Source organism: Callorhinchus milii, unplaced genomic scaffold (genome assembly GCF_018977255.1).
Source record: "Callorhinchus milii isolate IMCB2004 unplaced genomic scaffold, IMCB_Cmil_1.0 Scaffold369, whole genome shotgun sequence".
In the NCBI taxonomy this organism is placed as follows: Eukaryota; Metazoa; Chordata; class Chondrichthyes; order Chimaeriformes; family Callorhinchidae; genus Callorhinchus; species Callorhinchus milii.
The window spans coordinates 53,911-74,213 of record NW_024705110.1 but is presented as its reverse complement, the minus strand read 5'-3'; the positions used below and the strand labels follow the sequence as shown (position 1 = coordinate 74,213).

Below are 20,303 nucleotides of genomic sequence, written 5' to 3'. Positions count from 1 at the left end.
TTTAATTGTGGAATTATTTGATGTCTGCCGGCCGAGCCGCCTAAGACAAAGCGGACATCTCCTGGTTCCGATTGTAACGAATACACTTGGCTCTAATGCCCACGCCTTCGCAAATCGCCTGGGCACGTTGTTTCATTGCAGATTGTTTCGGCAGGACCGATTGCCATGCGCAATGATAGAACGGCAGTTAAAACGGCCGCGGTTGAAGGAGTCGCGTGCACAGCATGGCCGTGTCGCGTGTCGCAGCCACACGCACAGGGTGACCGGGCCTCTTTGTGGCCACTGCGAGGTGGGAGAGGGGTCGTGACCTGATTGGCCTGGCCTCAAGAAGAATGAATGGTCTGAAATTAATTAGGTCCCAGAAAGTTTAAGCCTGGGCATCAAATTGAGTCTACCAGTGCTTTATTTGCAGCGTGTTCCACGGCCTGAAGGGAATTGCTGAAAGTTATTAATACCATTAGGCCGGGGCCCAGCAGTAGACGAACATAAATTCCCTCAGTACAAACTCAGGAGTGCAGCTGAAACCACTGGATCTGGCGAGACCAGCAAGTCACTTGCACAACATGTACACTGCGCGAAGCTGTATGTGAATACACACAAGCAACATTCCAAACAGTCCACGATGGTCGATAGCAATGTAACTCCTCCTCTGACAGGAACGCGACACCACGACCTTCCCCGTACGAGGTCACCTCGTGAACGCTTCCCTCTCTCGTGCCCTCCTCACACAGATGGCGGAACCGCGATTTCATGAACGTCTCTGCCCTTGGTTCAGTTGAGTTGCTGCAGCGAGTTTTGTGTTTGTGGATTTTATCTCTGCAATTGGTATTTATATTAAAATATATTAACCATACTATCAACGTGATAGGAATACGAGTATTGCTTTACATGGTCCTATGAGCGAAAGAAATGTCTATCACATTGTGGAATTCAACGATGTTTACTACAAAAAAATTACTGCACCCCCCATGGGAATGTGGAATTCCCACCAATAGCTTTAAGTCACTCCCAAGTCACTCTTGGAAAAAGGGACATTCCTGGTCTTCTGAGTTGTCACCTGGTTAACCAAATCATCTTAGGGCCCATAACGGAGCAGTTCTGACAACGCATCTGAGAATGGAGACTTAGCTACTACAGGAAACTACTTTAACATTTCAGTGAAGTGACCTTGTTAATCTTCATGTCCGTTAACTCACGGCGTCACATGTACGTATGTATCACTAAAGTGGCGAGTTGGTTCAGCACACAGCTCCACTCATCCCCCAGCTTCAGCGCTGCGTCTCGACGTCTTCGAGGCCATGCTCAGAGCCTTCTCCATCTCCTCGCACTACTGTGTGTTTTGACTTAACAGCTGACATATCAAATGTCACATGATACCAATCATCATATTTCCATGTTAGCAGTTTGAGGGTGATGGTAGTGCAAACAAATATTACAACAAACCAGTATATCTTTATGATACAATAAATGTATATTGCAATGCAGGTTCACCAATAGATGTCTGTAGCGAGCGATCACAACCGACCAATCAATCCAGAGCTTCACTCGCTCTCCAGGTCAGGTAACATCACCATCAAAACACACATTTGCATTTTGTATTAAGAGGATTTTAGGTGATTTGGTGTAAGGCCCCTTCCTTGTTCTCAAGTTATAAGGTGATGGATAAATATTGTTCAATAATACATCCAGATTGTGATGCTGCCTTTTAAACGGTTCTATTCAAGCAACCACACATGTATGCATTCTGAAACAAAACACAGTTGCCAAACACCACTGTATTTAAGACAAGAGTTTTAAATGTACATTTAACATTCACGTCAAGGCTTGCTTTCCATAAAAGTTAAGATTAATAAATAAAGTCAGGTAAAATTCCAATGAACCACACACATTCTCTATCTCTACCCATTGCTTTTTGTTACATATAACTTTACCTTTTTACAATAAATCCGAAGAGCGATACAAAATACACTCACCATGCATTAATTAGATCACCCCTCCCCCCCCTAACTGTGGTCTGGCAGGTTGCGGACGGCACGGTTTTTGGTGGGGTGACATTTTGGGTTTCCTTTTACATAGGGGGAGCAACACGTTAAGGCTAATGCGGGTACGGCCTGGCTCACATATCGACAGCGCCATTGCCTGAAATGGACACGGGAACTGTAGCTGTATGAAGAGGGGGAACAGCGACTCACGATGCGTGCATTTGTATTTTGACAATGTATCAATATGCACGCTCTGATTTTTTTTATAAAACATTAAAACAAAGGCCTGCCAAATGTGATCTCTGGTTCAGTCAGAACGCCAATCCTGACCACCGAATAACCCAAACCTACTCATGTAGATTATTGTATCAGTATGACTCGGCTCGACAACAACAATGCTCTGGTAGCTTGTGGTTTGGGGAAAATGTTTCCTCTTTCAGGTAACGCGCGCACACATACACACAGGTGTTTTCAATGGAGTAGTGACTTCATCAGACAATTCTTTCCCCGGATGACAGCATTACAATCGCACTTTCCAGGAGACCTTGTCACATGCCCCGAGAAATCTCTCCCTGTATTGGCAGCTCTGAACTAGTGTCAGAAACGCACTACCATGGAATATACCAACATAGTACCTATTGACCTCGAAGATGACGATGGGCTGAGCGGATCCATAACCAGGATTTAAACCTTCAGATTGCAAGGCAAGTGCTCTCATTGCAGTGCCTCACAGCTTGTATTATATGCTGCCTGGTAGTTCAATTATCCAAACCACCTGCACGCATCTGAGTAGGTTGATGGGCACCAGAGCCAGCCAGCTCCTCTCAATTGCTAAATTGACGAATTTGCTTCTTCAGCTTCGCGCACGTTCGAGCGTGGCTATAAGTATAACGCGCAATGCTGATGAGGCTGCAGCCCAATGGTTGCCCGAAGGGTTTGCGAGTTGCCTTGAATTGAAAATTCCTGGATGGAATTTGTCACCACAGCCCAAAACAGGAGGCTCACGCCACTCGCGATGCCTTACGCCGTGGAGGAACACGACGTGCTGGCACTGGCCGGTTAGGAATCCGAGCTCTGCACACCTTGCATCGACAGCGACACTAATTTGCATGACCGGATCATTCCGCTACTCCCATCATTGCGACTCTCCAAGATGTGAAATCTAATTACATATAAATGCACAACACTGAAAGATGCCATGTGAAAGGCAGAATAATTCCACGTGTTTTAAGGGGTTTTTTGTGCGCTATATCCTACTTTAATTTATACAGCAGTCAATATGGTTTCACTTCAGTCAGTCTTTGCACAACGCTTATAGTGTACCAATAGAACATTTCAATGCTCCATTGTAGACTATGCAGTCTCATGCAGTTTATCAATTCAACATTACAATGTTATAAACAGATTATACAATTTACCAAATGAAAATTATGTAGTTCGGTGAGGCATAAGTTCACGGAGTGGCTTTAAGCCATATAAAATTAAATAAAAGGTTTGTCGAACTTAAAAAGATAATGCAAAATAGACTTGAATCTTCAAAAATATATGCAGTCACCGAGGCTTATTCATTTCATTATCACGATCCTGAATATTTTTTAAAAAGTGACATCAGTTAAAATGCAATAGGTACAAAGAACATTTCCCAAAAAATCCTGCAATTATGCATTCACAACGACAACAGCTACAAAATCGTAATTTCAAACGTTTGCAACTGCAAAGCTGGCACCGAGAATGAAAACAACACTTATACCGATGCACGTTAACGATTGCGTCACAAAGATGGCTTTCACCCCCACACCTTGAAACACAAAAATAGAGTAAAGAGGCCACCTCCCTCCGGGCGTGTGACAAAACAGATTCTGTCCCAATCAAACACCGACATTCTACCAATGTGTGTGTGTGCGGGTGCTTATTACACCTGAGGTGCTGGACAGAAAAGCTTCTATAATACAGGTTTTTTTTGGGTGAGATCACATAAGTATATAAATGTGTTATGTTAAAACCACCACCCGACACAGCCAATTAGTACGGTTTGTCACGTAAACAAAACATGCTAATTCGTTACTAGTGCAGCACACCGATGTGTTGGAGAGCAAATCCACAATATTTACAATCCGAGTACTTCGTTTCGCCAGTAATTACAACTAGCTTCATCACGTGACAAACCTTACTAATTGGCTGTGTCGAGTGGTGGCGAGTTTAATGACACGTATATTTATGCAATCTAACCCAAATAAAACCTGTATTATGGATTATATTGGTCGCGAAAGCCCACGTGTTAGAAGTTCTATTTACAACCGCTTAAAAAATATTCGATAAAAAAAGACATCAGGCTTACTAAAAACGTGAGCGTGGACTCAAATAAGGAAATGGCTTGGCAATCCAATGCGTGACCCACAACGCATATTTGTTTAAGCACGTGAGAGGCCACAGAGAGCGTCTCACTTACAAAGGAAATGTGGGAAACTGTTCACCTGCAGGGACAGTTACTATGCTTTTATAATTTCAGTTGCAGCTCAGCGGCGTTTGGAACGGGCATCTGCAGGAGGCCCATACTCCTCTAACAAACGGCAGTGTCCCCTTTGTGTCCCGCCTGCCCCTTCTTTCAGGGGCAGCTCCCTGGAGTGGCTGGGGAAGATTTTAAAGTGAGAGGTCATGACAGCTGACGTCCCATCCCCCAAATTGCTCCGTCAACATTTGTCCTCCAAAGGCTACTCTTACGTTCCCATCAACACTGGACTGACTTCAGGTATTTCTTTGGCTCTCCGACCTCTGGAGGCCACTCCACTGCCCACTTCGGTGACTTGCCCTCCTCCACCCTGCACACGATGTCCCGCCCATAATAACATTCCCCTTCCTGATTACATCCGCAATACTTTCTTGCCAAGATGCATTTCAGGTTTGGCCACGTAATAGTTTCATGCCAAAGTTCTTGTTATTAACCCTCCACCACCTGACAAGAATTACATTTTTACAAAGTTAGAATTGTTGTGCCAATGTATTGATTAAACTGTGACCAATAAAGTTCCTCCACCAGTGGCTTGAGACTCGTCATGACTGAGATTAACATGAAAGTATAGTTTTCAGTGTTGATGTTAATTTCAAACATGAAATCTCAAGCCATCACTGAGGGGATTTATTCATCAGAATTTGATAACATTTTGGCATGTATACATAATACCTTTGTAAACGTGACAATCCTGTTGGTGGTGGATGGTAAACAACAAGCATTTTGACATAAAACTACCATGTGGCCTAACCGAAAGCAAATATGAATAATTGCATTTTAAGTTAACTTTCTTGCCATGTTGTGCTTTGAACTTCAAGTTACTTGTCCAATTTCTAGCATTCTTCACACTCATCTGCAATAAGCCAAAACAACGCGCAGAGAACTCGGCCACCAGTCACCGCCAGTGAGCTGCTGTCGATCTTTGCAATGAAGATTTAAAATGGCCATTCGTGTCTTTGTCCTGTGTCCATCCACGGTGCGTCCCGCTGTTGTGAGATTGTTCCTGGTCTAACCGAGACGGCCAGAACCGCACAAGGTAAACGGCAAGTGTCGGGCCACAAAAATGGCAGTCAAATGAAGACGACGCACCAGTAGCACAGGGCTCCACCCTGCTGGATTAGCCTGATGGCAATCACAAGAGTCCTCCCACCACAGGTCCCATTAAGCGCTTAAGGAACTTTTTTGCGTGATTTTTTTTAATTGTCAGAGAACTTGCTTAATCCGCTAGCCTATGAGGCTCTTGCGGTTTCCACGGAAACGTGGCCACGCTGAAAGAAATACAAATAAATATAAAATATAAACACGTTTTGAAAAAACTATTCATTGCGATCAATTAACACACAGGAATGTTATTGTACATGGGAACATTTACACAAAATCCTGCTCAAATAATGTAAACTTCAACATGAGTAACAGTTATACCACAGTATATATAAAAAATAATTTTATAACTACAGTTTAGAGTAAATTGTACATATTTCCCTTACTTGCATTCAGTATACAGCGTACTGGCACAGTAACTAGCTAATTTGTGTTTAAAATAGGAACTTAGTTTAAGGGCCGAGGCAGAAAATATAAAAATCCTACAGAGTGCATTTCTGAAGCAAGCTCAAACTCATTTGAAGCCGACTGCAAACTTTCGGATTCAAATCCACAGACTTTAGTGGTTGGACATTCGGGCAATGGTGCTTCACAACCTTCGCCCATCAGATAATTTTGTATCTCATCGTCCACCGGACTGCTAAGTGCATGTAGCGATTCATGTTTGGAGGGGGGTCACAATTTCTATTGGGATTTTTTTTTTGCCGTCTCATTTATACGGCGTTGTCACTCCCCATTAACCTAAAATGTAACAATATTGTGTTTCATTGGCCTACGTTTGCGTGGATATGAATGTATTTGTATGTACGTCATTCGATAACAAATTGATGTAATCTATGCGTTGCTACAAACCTAATGCCCACCATGTCCACGAGCCAAAGCCTCAAAAACAGGCCACGTGCTCAATCAATGAGTTTACCTGGCCACCACTCAGGCCCGTGCGGCGGGTCTACTTTGGCACAGAATTCCTCAGAGGTTATGAGTTGTTCTGGATTTCACTCATGAGTTCAGGCTATATTTTGAAAATTGGCAGGAAGGCACTCTTTGCGTGAAAAAGGTGGACACAGGCAGTGTGGCAGGCTGAGAGGCTGACAGGCCCGATGGGCGTCACAGAAAACACTCAGCACAACACTGGGGTACCGTGTTAGAGGCAGCATGCTGCCACTGTAAGAGATTGGTACAGTGAATCCCATACTATTCCTCTGACTTTCATAGGCAATCAGATTTCTGCTACTTAACATGTACCAGTTGATTACTTGGTATGATTTACTTATTTCATTTCAAGTAAAGAAACTCTTATAAAAATAACATGTCATTTGGGAATTTACCAATCCAGTAGCTTGAGTTTATGCGAGGACAGCAGCAGTACCCAATGAATAAAGCAACCAATTAATGTCATCACAGAGCCCATAATATCACAGCAGAGCGCTGTTCATCATGGGCTTAAAATAAACGTGCTAATTTGAACAGGCAATCATAAAAGTAATCAAGCAATCAACTGACATTTCTATCGAGATACCAGATTATGTTTTAAGTTGAAATCGTTTTCAACAGAGTGAGCAGAGACCGTTCCTTGTGCGAGGTCGCCCTCTCAGCACCACGCACACATGCGGACAAGAGGCGACCATCGCAACCGGTACACGGTCGGATCGGGCCCCAGTCCAATCTCCCCTCGGCTCTTGGCAGCAGCAGCGGCAGCAGCATGCACAATCGACATTCAGGAGGTGGATTCTGATTAGAATGGTTGGAGTTAGGAAGTGGGTAGGGGTGGAGGCTGGGTTATTAGTCCAGGGCCATGACCGGGATTGCGTGGAAGGCACCGCTCTATGATCGATGACAGGGTTGGTAGGACCACCAAAGGTTATGGGAAGAGTGGAAAGTTCAGCGTTGCAGTTAAGGCTGGCCGGGCAGACATGAGTGAGCAGGCATGGCCGATTGTCTTTTGCAATCCTCAGTGCTTGCGCTTAAAGTGTGCCTCGGCTGTAGACATGAAAAGAAGGGAAAACAGAAACAATGGAAACAAAAGAACAGATATGAAATAGGGAACCACCGAGCCCGCATGCAGGTCATGTCACCGCGGCCCCGTCGCCAGGATTTCCCGCACACGTGTTAGTGCCGTGTACCCAGACAATCGGCACCAGACCCCAGCACCGCGGCCCAAGCACCAGGCCCATGAGTTCCATGCAAAGGAAAGAACATGCCAAGCAAGGCCGACGGCATGCTGGTCGTCGTGGGGAATGGGTTCGCGGGATGAGGCGAGGGGTAACGGGGGCAAAGAGGGGTGCGGGTTGAGAGGGTCATGGGTCTGGAAGTCGGCCACGAGCCAGGGAGGAGGGTGCAAGAGAGCGCGGGGTCGACTGTTGCCATGAGCAAGGCATCTGTGGTGAAGGCAATTTTGCATGGACACGACTTACCATGAGAGGTGACACCAGGAAGAATTTCACTGCTCCCCTATTCCATTTCAATTCCCTCCTTGGCAATCACCTCACAATATCCATAATACCGAATCCCTAATTATAATACCTTATCCATAATACAAAATTTGGTCCTATTTTTCAAGCATAATTTTCGCTCTAGACTTAGTCTAGTAGTCATTTTAAAACTTTAAAACTAGCTGCGAGCATTCGTCAGAACCCTCATGATGAGAAGTGAGTGATGCGTACTTTACTAGCTCTCAAAACATTTCCTTTTATAGTTTTATTCAATTGCTTTAATATTATAATGTTTATTTTCCACAATTCTTTCCACATATGCTATTGGTACCACATCACCATGGGAAAAGTTATACGTTCCAAAATCTCAACCAGAGAATGGCCGACTTCTGAAAAATCCTTTAAGTGGCTTATTTATCCATTACACAGTAGGGTGGGCACTTTCCAACACTCTGCTATGAGAGTGTCACATGACAAAATGATACATATAATTCTCAGAGCTGGAATTTAGCCAAATTAAGTGCAAAACCAACCCTCAATGTGTTTTTTGTTATTGCAGTCATTGTCGAATGAGCTGAGCTAGCTAACCACCCGCTACACGGGCTGCCTGGATTCATAGCCAGGATCTCAGCATTGCTCGCTCAACGCTTTGACCTCCAAGCTATCCGGATCGTCGGTCGGGTTCATTTAATCCTAGTGCAATTGAACGGGAGCCCCTTTGGTTTATGGCCCTTAAATTAAATTTAATGGCGTTTACTGTCCGGTCTGTGGGTTGTTTGGCTTTATAATTGAGATGTAGTCTCGTGGCTCAGACGGCTCAAGTACGGCTGTGTCAGAGCTTATTGAGAGCGAATAAGGGTTGCTTTAATTTTCGGATCCCAATGAAAGGTAATGGAACTACATTAATTGTTTTTTTATTACCCATATAATGGGAGTGAACTTTGGATTTAAACATGTCGAATTTTATACTCTTTGGCTCTTTCGGTAAAGTCACGTAAGTCACCGAAAGAACCAAAGAGTATGGATCCTTGCAGTCACGAAAACTTAAAATCTAGAAATGTCGAATTTTTTGGGAGAATTTCAGAACTATTTAATATTTTCAGATCCTTTCCACTATATTCTGCAATTCATTTAAAGGTCTTTGTCCAAACTTAGTGAGGTCACCTGATACCGCGTGACGTCACTTTTGGCAGAAAAAGCGTGAGAGGGTCACTCTTCACATGTCACGGTTTTCCTATCAGTCCAAAAACAAATCTCGAATCGTCCCAAATTTCGCATTTAGGCGTGATTTCATGGATTTCACGGATTAATATGAAAATTGGGAACAATTATTTACAGACAGTAGGCCATTGCACCACATAACATGCAGCAATGGGATGTACGACAAAGGCTGAATGACCGACCGACTTGCCACGACGACACCACTCACCCGAGTACTCCTGTGGCGACATGGGGCGCATGATGACGCGGTGGAAGTGCGTGATCCACTGTGCCTGCTCATCCTCGGTGCGGCAGCCCAGCACGTACTTGCGCTCGGGCGTGACGATGGTGATGCCGTACGCCCAGTGATGGCCCTGGAGGCCCGGCGGGAAGCCCTCCAGCACCGCGTAGCCGTGGTCGCCATTGCCCAGGAACACCTCGCCCTTGGCAAACGCGTCCTTAGCCCGGCCACAACCGCATGCGCCACCGCAACCGCCGTCCGGCATGGGTGGGGAGGAAAAGCGTCTCCGTTAGTTATTGTATAAGCTAGAGGCACTCTGGTGGCTTAAATCATTCATATCGACCTTGCCAGTGCCCTGACACAAGACAAGCGGTTCTACCCCCGTCTGGGAGCTGACAATGGCCATTTCAGAGCAATTGCCAAAATCCTGGGTTAAAACGACGAAACTCTCCAACACTAAAAAAAAAAGTTCCGCCACTTTCACGAGCATTGGGCGGTGTTCATTGCCGTTTGTGGCCCTGAGGCAATGGTGGAAATTCCACGTTGCTTTAGTGGCAGTCAGGCATTGTTGACTTCCCACAGAGGGGTACTTATTTTTAAAGAGATTGGGAACGTCAAGGGGCTGAATTGGTTTAATTGACTCCCAACCAGGATTTTAACGCGTGCAACTTTCCCACTGCGTGTTGAGCAGCCTATGGATGTACGTTGAACTTATTTTGCACCGTACGTAGCCAACCGTGATAATCGGAGGTGCGGGGGAAGGACAAACTATATAATTTTCTAATTAGATTTAAGTGTGCATAACTTCAGTGGCTTTCTAATATTGGAAGGAAGAGCCTTCCAGACGGCCGCAGAAGCGCATCTGAAAGCACGCGATACAGTGACCGTCTTTATTGGATGGTCAGCCCAACAAGTGGTAAAGGACCAATGGGAGTCAGTGAAATGCAGTGGATGTGGTCCAGGCAGTCCTATGGGTTTGGGGGGTTGGAGTGGCCCCATTTTGCAGATTGAGGTGGCGGGGCAAACAAGAGACTTGAATCCCCACTAAAATCTCTGAATGGAGGTAGAAGCGAATGGACTTGTGCGAGTACAATCTATGTATACATGGACTGTAAAATAAAATAATAAACAAATATAATGTACCGTACTGCAGATTACTACTGTAAAGGCACGGTAACTAAGTTGGATGTTAATTTTTTTTATAATTGTAATCTGAGGCATGGATCCAAACCCACGAAACTTGCTTCATTAAACCAAGCTGCCTTGTGTGTCGCATTCCCTCGGCTACAGCTCCTCTCTAGCAGCCCGTGCTGATTTTTCCTTGACGTAGCCTGCATCAGCACCCGCCCCCCTCCCACAGTCGCCCCCCATCTCGAGTCGGTGAGTCCCCCCCCTATGTGCAGCATCGTGGTGGTGTGCATGGGGCGGTGCTGGCGCCCACCAGGGGATCCTTGAAATACATGAGGCGCCGGTCGGCGGCATCCAGCGTAAACCAGCGTCGCCGGAAACTCTCCTTTTGCTGCCCACGCGGAAGGAGCACACGCAGCCCAGCGAACCAGCCGGTGCATGTACGGCACACACACAACGACAAAGATCCCCCGGCCGTTTAGCCTATGCAAGTTGTCAGGGCCCACGCAAGTGCTGTCAGCCAGCGCCTATTACGGCCGGCATGGCACACAAGGCGGTGGTTGTGACAAGCACCACACCCGGCCACCTTTGTGTCTCTCCCCAGTGGTTATGTTATAACACATTGCACCAGTTACTCATTTAAGGCCGAGGCGACCTAGCGGAGGCCCAGTACTGATTCAAATAGGTGCCACGGATATTAGCGAAGGTTGGAAATTGAACTCCGGTCGCTGTGTTATTAGCGCAGTGTGCTAACCACGACGCCAATGCTCCCTACTGTATACACAACTTTCATTTTGAAACTGTCAAGTCAGGAAATTAAACATCTCCAAGAGGCACACAATTACACACACACTGAGACAAGTACGGACACGGTCACGACTCGTGTTTGCACAGGGAACTACTGCGAGCCACATCTCTCTCTGCACTAAATACATTTCAATCTGTAGACCGCCGTGCAGAATGCAGTGCATGGGATTGTGCATTGAACTGCACACGACTGAGGAGTTTAGCGTAATGCTAATCCCCACAGTAATCTGTAGACAGGCGTGGAGATTGGTTCAACACAAAGGCTTGTGGAGATGTGTCGATTGTGTTTGACAGGTGTGCAGTCTTCCTTTGAGTGTCAACTGTAACAAGTACCAGAAGCCTGTGCGCCACGCTCTGTTGTTGGAATAGCACTACGTCACCATGTGCGCGCTGTGCTTTAGTTTCCCATGTGAAGCCGCAGGCTGGAAGGGTGTGTGTCATGGCATGCGTACCTTGGGCCCCGTCTTCTCCATGTATCCCTCCTTCACGTAGTTCCTGGTGAGCCGTGGCGTTATCTGGCAGATGCGACGGCAACATCCTCAGCAGTTAAACACAAAGCCTCAGCGAGGCGACCTCTCCGGTCAAGCGTTCGTCACGCGCTACTCTGGATGTCTTCAGCAGTGGATTCAATGCGCAGCCCAACCGAGAAAAACACTTGGATTACAAGCCGCTGAGAAAATGTACGCGTTAAACCACCCGCCCTCCACAGAGGAAAGTTACGTCAGCTATTAGCAGGAATATCAGGCAATTTTTTCTTATTATTGTTAAGCTTGTTTACCCAGGAATACCTCAGCAAGACTCCAGACTAATTTTCAGGAGAGTCCTACCAAGTTGCCTCATTTTGGTTTGTCAAGTCTTAGAAGCTCTAGTATGCAATGTGTGGCAACGTCATGAATACTAATCAAGTGCACCATGCCATGCATATTGATGAGCAAGTGGGTGGCGGCGTCTCGCAGATGAAACGGGAGCGGGCGAGCGCTCGTCAAACCGTCGACAAGCCAGACCCCTGCCCAACCGCCACCCGGCTTCTCACTTGCACGAGAGAACGGCAGTGGCGGTCAGAGCCAAAGAGCTCTTTAGTTGACACTTTAAGCACCACAGGCTATGAAACAAATGACAAAAGATATACGTTTGTGACTGTCGCCGTTACAAGCAGTGTTTATGTGAAACCAAGATGGCCACTGTAGCCTTTCTGTATGTGGAGCTCGTCAAGGTGCAGAGAAAGTACACTGTATATAAACGTGAGCCCGAATACAGCGGCGAGCGGTAATGTTTCCTCTGCCCCAAATTGGCACCAACAGTTGACTGCTCACAAAAATCCCACGGACTCATGGAAGGATCCATTTCCTCCATTTAAACTGGTAACAACCAGTAGAGATTTTTCCATGGGAGGTAAACAATCACTACAACAAACAGCAACACAAGTTCCTGAGGCCAAAATAACTCATATTGCAGAAATCTAAATGCAGGTCTGGGCTATGTAACTATAACTGATAAAAGGATGTGTAAATCGTAGACTAGTGTTTCCTTGCGAGTATTGGGTCTAAACAGCACATTCCACATCGACTGTGAAAGTGCGATGTTCAATGTAAACAGATGCAACAATGTAAACAGATGCAACATTCATTAAAAATGAATGTGGAACATCCATATTTAGCGTTGACCTACAGGACTCGGCTTATGAAGTTACATCTTAAGTCATATGGGTTTTGCTTTTTGAGTTTTTGGCCTGGCAGCCGAATGATAATAATGAATAATATTTTGACGTGTAACGTGCAGCACAGTATTCACTACTCACTCTCGGAGAAAGAGTACGATTCAGAGGCACGTGAAGGAACCATAGACAGCAAGCAGGAAGGCAGCAGCCACACGGTGACCTGGCACTACCAACAATTTCCCCCTAATATCTGAACCCTCTTTCGTTCTCAGACATCTGCAAGTTGCAGGGTGGGTGTCCCGTTCACCACTTAATCTCTGAGAGCGCAAGCGGCTCAGCGTTAATTTTATGAAGAGAGGCGTCGTAGCGCCGTTGTTCATGAATACATTGTACTCACCGGAGAGAACCGGAGCGACACGACTGCACTCTATGATAGCTGACGCCAAACTTGTCACACTCCCTCCCCCGCATGGCCTTGTGGGAGCCTCGGTACCGATAAAGTTAGTTTATTTTCGTTTTTCTTCTGGTTCCATTCCGATGACGTACACGGGAAAACTTTAAGATGTTTTCAGCCAATTAATGTGTGTGCATGCAAGAGGAAACCGGAGCACCCGGAGAAAACCCAGGCATGTGAGCACGCAACACCTCTATCCCATACAGATGAAACACACGGATATTAGTTTACACTTATACTACCTCCTCCTGGCGAGCCAGGGTCTGTCCACCTCGACAGCTCATGGGAAGGGAGTTTCACAACGTTTGTGTGACCCCCCCAACCCTCGCTGCTGCTTCCAGTGCTGGATTACAGGTCACGTGCATGGCGGCCACCACCACCTGCCTGTAATCTCCAACATGGTGGCTCTGTGAATAGGGCTCTTGCCACACAACTGGAATTCCACGAGATAAAATCCTGGTCGGGAATTCATTCAAGCCATCACCTCCGCTTAGGAGTCTTATAAGATATATAAAACTGCACCAGAAGTCACCAGCGGGAATCTTGTGGTGTGAGCGAGGCCAATCACACGACTGTAGGTTCCACCACAGGCTCAGACGCCACCGATAAAGACGCGCGCCGCCTCGCTGCTCGTCTGAGCAAAGATTCTTGAATTCTTCCAAGAGACACTTGACCTCTCACCTCCTTGTCGACCGTGCCTGGGTAGGCCACCTTCAGGTAGTGGTACCGTACGGCGCGGATCGCATTGAACCAGTCCACGATCACCTGTGCACACACAACGTGCCGCACACCACGATTCTCCATTGAGTTTGGATTTGGCCGTGTAATGATTTTGCCAAATTTGTGTCGCTTAGACCCTCCATCGCCCAACACAGTCAAACATTAAAAATGTCTTAACGACGCCACTTTGGCGAGATCGTTACGCGAGATCAACCCAAAAAACAATTACAAATCATATTGGCTGAGAAAATCCAGGTGTGAAGTTAATAATACACCATTTCACACACCAACAAACAACTATATCACATATACCACACCAAAAACCACATCCAACAACCACATCACATACCAACTGACACACATCACACAAATAACCATATGTCACACACACCACAAAACCACACCAAAACAACAGACGCCATTAGCCACAAAGTGGCAGTGACGTCACCACGGTGCCAGTGTCAGGCCAGGTGCACTTTGAGGCCACGTGAAGTGTCGAAGGCTCACTGACTGGAGTTCATGGGACAGACCCATGTGCCATTGGTTGGCTGACTGAGATGACTGGCAGATGCACTAGATGTGCCCCTACTGTGCTAACTTACTGCATTTTAGCTGCTCGGTGATCCCCTCATTGTTTTGAGCATCGCTTCTCCACCCTCTGCATTTGCTGGAGGGCATCTGTCTCAAACTGTCCAGTGGTATCATTCATGAGCCTCTTCCACAAAGCGGATGTTGAGACCTCTGGCACCAGTCTTCAGCAAGTGCACTCAAGCTCCACATCCTCCTGTACCACATCAGCCCATCTCATTTCTAGTCCGTACAGTACCCATTTAGCTCCCTCGATCCAGCCAAACAAGCTGCTTGGGCATGCGTTGGCTGGGCATGCGTTGGCTGGGCATGCAGGCGACATGACCCAGTCAACACAGCCTTGGCTACCGGAGGAGCTGACTGATGGATATGTGACTAGCTATTTCAAGAAACTGTGAGCTGCTCACACAATCCAGTCTGGTTAAACCCAGGAAAGATCGTAGGCAGGCCAACTGGTGCAGACATTCCATTAGAGGGGTCCACGTTTTGCAAGCATAGGCAAGGGAGGGCATAACTGTGGGAGAAGAACCGGAGTTTCATGTGGAGAAACAGGTCGCGTAGCTTCCACACAGTGTTACACAGCTGAAGATAAAATGCCCCTCTGCTGATTCAGAGTGATACCTCTGCTGCTAAACCGGAGCTAGTCACAAGCACACTGCCCAGTTACGGAAACTTCTCCACCCTCTCCATAACTGTCCCATCACGAATGAGAAGTTGAGAAGGTGCAGTATTTGACGACATAAAAATATCCAGACAGGTGCTTGGTTTTTGTGGAGCTGATGGTAGGGCCCTATCTCTGAGTGGCATGTTCCAAGTTCAGCAGCAGCAATAATTACCAGACCAGCAGCATGCATAACATAGTTCCCCAAAAGGCAGCCATTCCTTGAGCGCACCCGGGCATCGATCAGCCTCCCATTGTATCTGTACCAGACGGAAATTCCTCTGGTACAGCCATGGAAAGCTCTAGAGCTATGTGGTCAATAAAATGTGTTAAGTAATGTAGGAGCCAGAAGACATCCCTGTCGCACCTCAAGATGAAAATGGAATGTCTCGGACTCCCAGCCACGCAGCTTTACCAGGACCTGCCCACCATCATGAAGGCCCTTAATGATTGTGACCAGAGGGTGAGGGACCCAAACTATGTAGAATAACCCAGAGCCCTGGCCTAATGATGGTATCATAGGCCTTGACCAGGTGAATAAAGCAAATATGTAGGTGCCGTTGAAATTCCCTACAACTTCTGCTGTAGCAGATGGACAGAGAATATGGTGTCGGCTCAGGACCACCCCGGTCTGAAATCACATTGGGGCTCTGCAGATCTTTCCTCCACGTGCTTTGCAAGGCAATGTTGAACAATCCTTGCCAGGACCTTTCCCGGCACACGGAGGACAGATATGTCCCAGTAGTTGTTATAATAAGTACGGTTCCCCTTCTTAAAAAGGAGACCACCAGGGCATTCTTTAAATCCTGTAGTCCAGGCAGTTGTTATTATGCCATATCAATAAGTCTGTACACAAATGTCACCCTCCATCAACTATTCGCTTAGGAGATTATTTCTGCTCGGCACTTTTTCTGGTATCAGACTTCCTGATATCTCTAGAACAAGAATTGGAATAGATGACAAAGCCTTTGCCGTTGCAGCACCAACGTTTTAAAACAACCTTGTTTCCTCCCATAAGATTGTAAAACTTCCTTTAAAAATATCCTGAAGCAGAATGTTAGTGCCAGATGCAGCGACATTTGCAAATTTGATTTGTAACTTTGAACCTTACCCATATATTGAAAGTTACATTTTAATGTGCTATGTGATTGAGGGATTGTGTGTTGTCTTGGTGTGGTCTGGGACTATTGTTGTTTTGCTGCGTTGTGTAAGCTTGCATTTGGTGTTGACAAATCGGCAGGAATTTTAGGTACTTGTGCAATTTGTACTTATTGATAGTTATTTATTTTTACCGACTTGCTTACCTTTTCTCTATCTTACACTCATATCGTCTTTTGTATTTGTTGTTGATGTAACTTGCTGACCCACCCTACTGGATATCTGTAAAAAAGAGCTTCATAACTCATGGGATTCCTCCAAGATAAATAAAGATTCTGATTCTGGATTTCTCTTCATACTTTCTCAACAGATTGCAGATCAGCTGGCCACTCACATGTGGTGGCTATTTCCTCCAATATTTGAGGCACATCAGCCCTAGTAAGTTCATTTCCCACCTTGCCCCATAATATTAACTGGGCTGAGGGATTTTCCCTCCCACAAGACGTAATAGAAATGCTCAGCAAACCTGCAGACCTGTTCCTGGGGGTCAGAGATCCCCATTCTTTCCCTTACGAATGGTAATAAGTGTGGCACTGCAAGTTACGTTTTTTATAAAATTAAAGAGTTATTTGTGATCGCGAGCTACTGAGGAATTTTCCATTTCCTCAACAACCTGCAACCTTCACTCTTCCTTGCAGCGCTGCACAGCTCTCTGAACCTCCGAGTAAAAGCTTTTTTGAGCCTCCTCATTCTCCAACGTGGGATGTTGTAGACCGTGGGAGGCAGCCTGTCGCTTTCTTTCAGCTAACCGGAACACCACATCTGTCCACCATGGTCTCAGATAATCATCACTGGTGTTGGTCGTGACCGAGAATCGAACTTGGGTCACCGAGTTGTAGCACAACGCACTAACCATTGCACCACTGCTCCACAGGCACCTCACACCATATCACACACCCCAATATCAAACAACATCATACAACCACATCACACATCATACCACATGTCACAAATCAACATCCCACGCACCGCACAACGCACAGGTCAGAAAATCCCCAGCGTGACCGCCAGCAACATGAAGAGGCAGCAGAGCGAGCAGCAGCCATTGGGTACAGGGAAGTGGGCATTGAGTAGTGAGCGTTGTGCATTTAGCATTGAGCAGTGGGCAGGGTCAACTGGGCAATGGTTTGTGAGCAATGAGCGTGGGGCAGCAGGCCCACCTTGCCCTCCTCGTGGTAGACGAAGAGGCTGCGGGTGCTGCCATCCTTCAGGTAGGTGACCTGCAGGCCGTTGGGGTTGCCGATCTTGTCCGGCTGGAACGTTGCATTGATCTCGGCGATTTTCAACTCGCCCTTGGGCTCCTTCGCCTGCCGCGGGCATGGGGCAACGCATCGACACTTGGTCACCAAACCTACTTTGCTGCACTGCCTCTTGCAGGTAGTACAATAATAATAACTTTTAACGCGCACAATTTTGCTAATGGACGAAAAAGTGGAAGAGCAAATCACAGGTGCGGAGCCTAGCTCAGAGTTGACAAATATCTCGGAGCCACGTCTCTAGATGACTCTGATGATATGTATTATTGTTGGCCAATGAGTTCGGGGTGGTTATAGGACCTAACCTTGCGGAAGGCAGGATCCCTACCGGCTATTGGGGGGTAGCCGCTGCACAAGCTGGCAAACGGCGCATTAGCACACACTCTGCTTTGTGGCCTTTTACGTGTCCTCAGCTATCAGCTACTCTCGTCTGTAAGTTGCTGAGTTGTAAGCTAACTACTTCGAGTCCGTAACACGAAGTGAGGCCCTGCATCCCGACATCAGCCTTCATTAAAACTGCAACACTTCGTTGAGCGAGGTGGGTGCAATTTCCAGACCAGTTAATGCAGTAAGTGTTAAGGTGTCCCCGAACTGAAACCAAACTTCGGGGCCTAGGTAGGCTGCCTGTCGAATAACGACTTGCTCCGGTGGAGCCCCGGGGCCGTCTAGAATTGCGAGGGATACGAGAATATGTGTAATAATGCATTGCTCCACTGGTTCTGGGGAGTAGGTGACCCGACCTCCCCCCTGATCAGACCTCCAGGGCCTGGCTGTTACAAACTCGGCTTCCACACCGTAGTGAAGCGTACAATGTTTAAACTGGGATCGTTCACGGGCTTCCGTCGACATCTGTACGACATTTTTCTCGTCTGTGACGGTGTAGCCTTTTTATATCAGCCGTTGATTTTATACCTGGGACAGACATTTGTTTCCCATGGTGTACAGAACAGGCCACTGAGTCCAACGGTAACTCCGCTTTATCTCCTGCCCGGTGGCTTCACGCACCTGGCGACCCTTGGTCCACCGCATCCGTTATCTGATACGCGCAGGCCAGTCGTATTAGTAGCAGTCTCCACGACCGGAGTGCGCATTGTTGCGCAGGTGAGTTAATTCCTCAAATCGACGACTAGGTCGTCTGGGTTCTGGATACGGGCTAAGCGAGTCAAGGCCTCATAAATTAGGTACACTAACGGGGAATCCCCAGAAGATTGTCTGATGGGCTTGGGGGGATACGGGCCACCGGAGCCGCATGACGCTACTAGCGCGGGTAGTGAATCGATACCTAACTGAGCGACGGCTGACGACCTGCGGGGTGCCTCCGAGACTAGTGCTCACAATCTACAGAGCACGACGAGTTCCTGCTGCAGGAACCATTACGCAACATCTCAATAACACCACTCAGTCAGACCCCCTGCAACATATTTATAGCTTTATCAGCGAGTCCCCGTGGACCCTGGGCGTATAGCAGTTGCTCATCCCTATATGTCGATGCCAAAGGCTTACCTAAGGTTTATGGGTGGTGAAAATCGGGGACATCGCGTAGCGGAATCTCCACTTTCTTAGACATGTGCGTGGAGTGCTCCATACGCTGAACGCCGGAGTACAGTCCGAACCAGCGTGGTTCGCCGATTTTGCCGGGCATCTATGTACGAAGGGTAAACACACTTACATTGACCTCGACAGTGGTACTCGTAGAATGAAATTCTGTATACGGCTGTGGCCCAGCCCGTCAAGCGGCAAAAGATGGGGATTGACACGGTGAGCGCGTGCCGAGTACTGTAGGTGGGAATATCTAGAGTTTGTACACGGTGGGCTACCCGGATTTAAGATTCCAAGAGGTTAAATTGCCAGGAGCGACGGTCTATGAGCTCTCTACATGTTTCAGAAAGGTCCTAAAAAGTGCGCTTGTTGTCCTTCGTGAATGTCAAGAACATTCGAGCGCTGCAGAAGCCAAGGGGTCAACCAGAGTCCCCTGATTGCGGCACTCGCATAGTTTTCATCCCCTTTCCGCATGGGCGCTGGTTCCTTTAAGAAGTCCGACAGATGAGCAACATATTAATACTGACGCTTGATTCAAGCGGAGTATATAAACGGGTTGGACTGTTGTCGCCCTAGCAGCTAGGACATACATTAACGACCTGAACAATATAAGTTCGCAGCGTGACCTTGGTGGACAGATGTGATAGCCGAAAGCAGGGGTAACGATACATTTGGTTCTTACGCCTCAGACGTAATCCCCTGACGGATAGGGTTAACAATACGGCTCTTGGGAATTGTGTCAAGCGGAATCTCCCGTCTTCCAATTCCAATGTGCAGGCCAGCATATTTTATGATTCCAAGAAAGCTGGCATCAGCTTGGCATCCGAGGATATATTACAAATCGCACGAAGGTTGATAGGGACGTAATTC

At 46.9% G+C, this 20,303-nt stretch overlaps 1 protein-coding gene across 1 annotated transcript; it reads right to left on the bottom strand.

Moving 5' to 3' along the window:
• Nucleotides 1–9,453: 9,453 nt before the first annotated feature.
• On the bottom strand, nt 9,454–18,923 carry LOC121852059 (arf-GAP with dual PH domain-containing protein 1-like; the record flags this gene model as incomplete). The annotated part of the gene is made up of 6 exons (XM_042346172.1): nt 18,807–18,923; nt 17,799–17,945; nt 14,193–14,276; nt 11,853–11,915; nt 10,907–10,984; nt 9,454–9,682 (listed from the first exon to the last, which is right to left on the bottom strand). Coding segments are annotated over exons 1-6 (718 nt in total), but the record flags the coding sequence as incomplete, so codon positions are not given.
• Between the last annotated feature and the right edge of the window lie 1,380 nt (nt 18,924–20,303).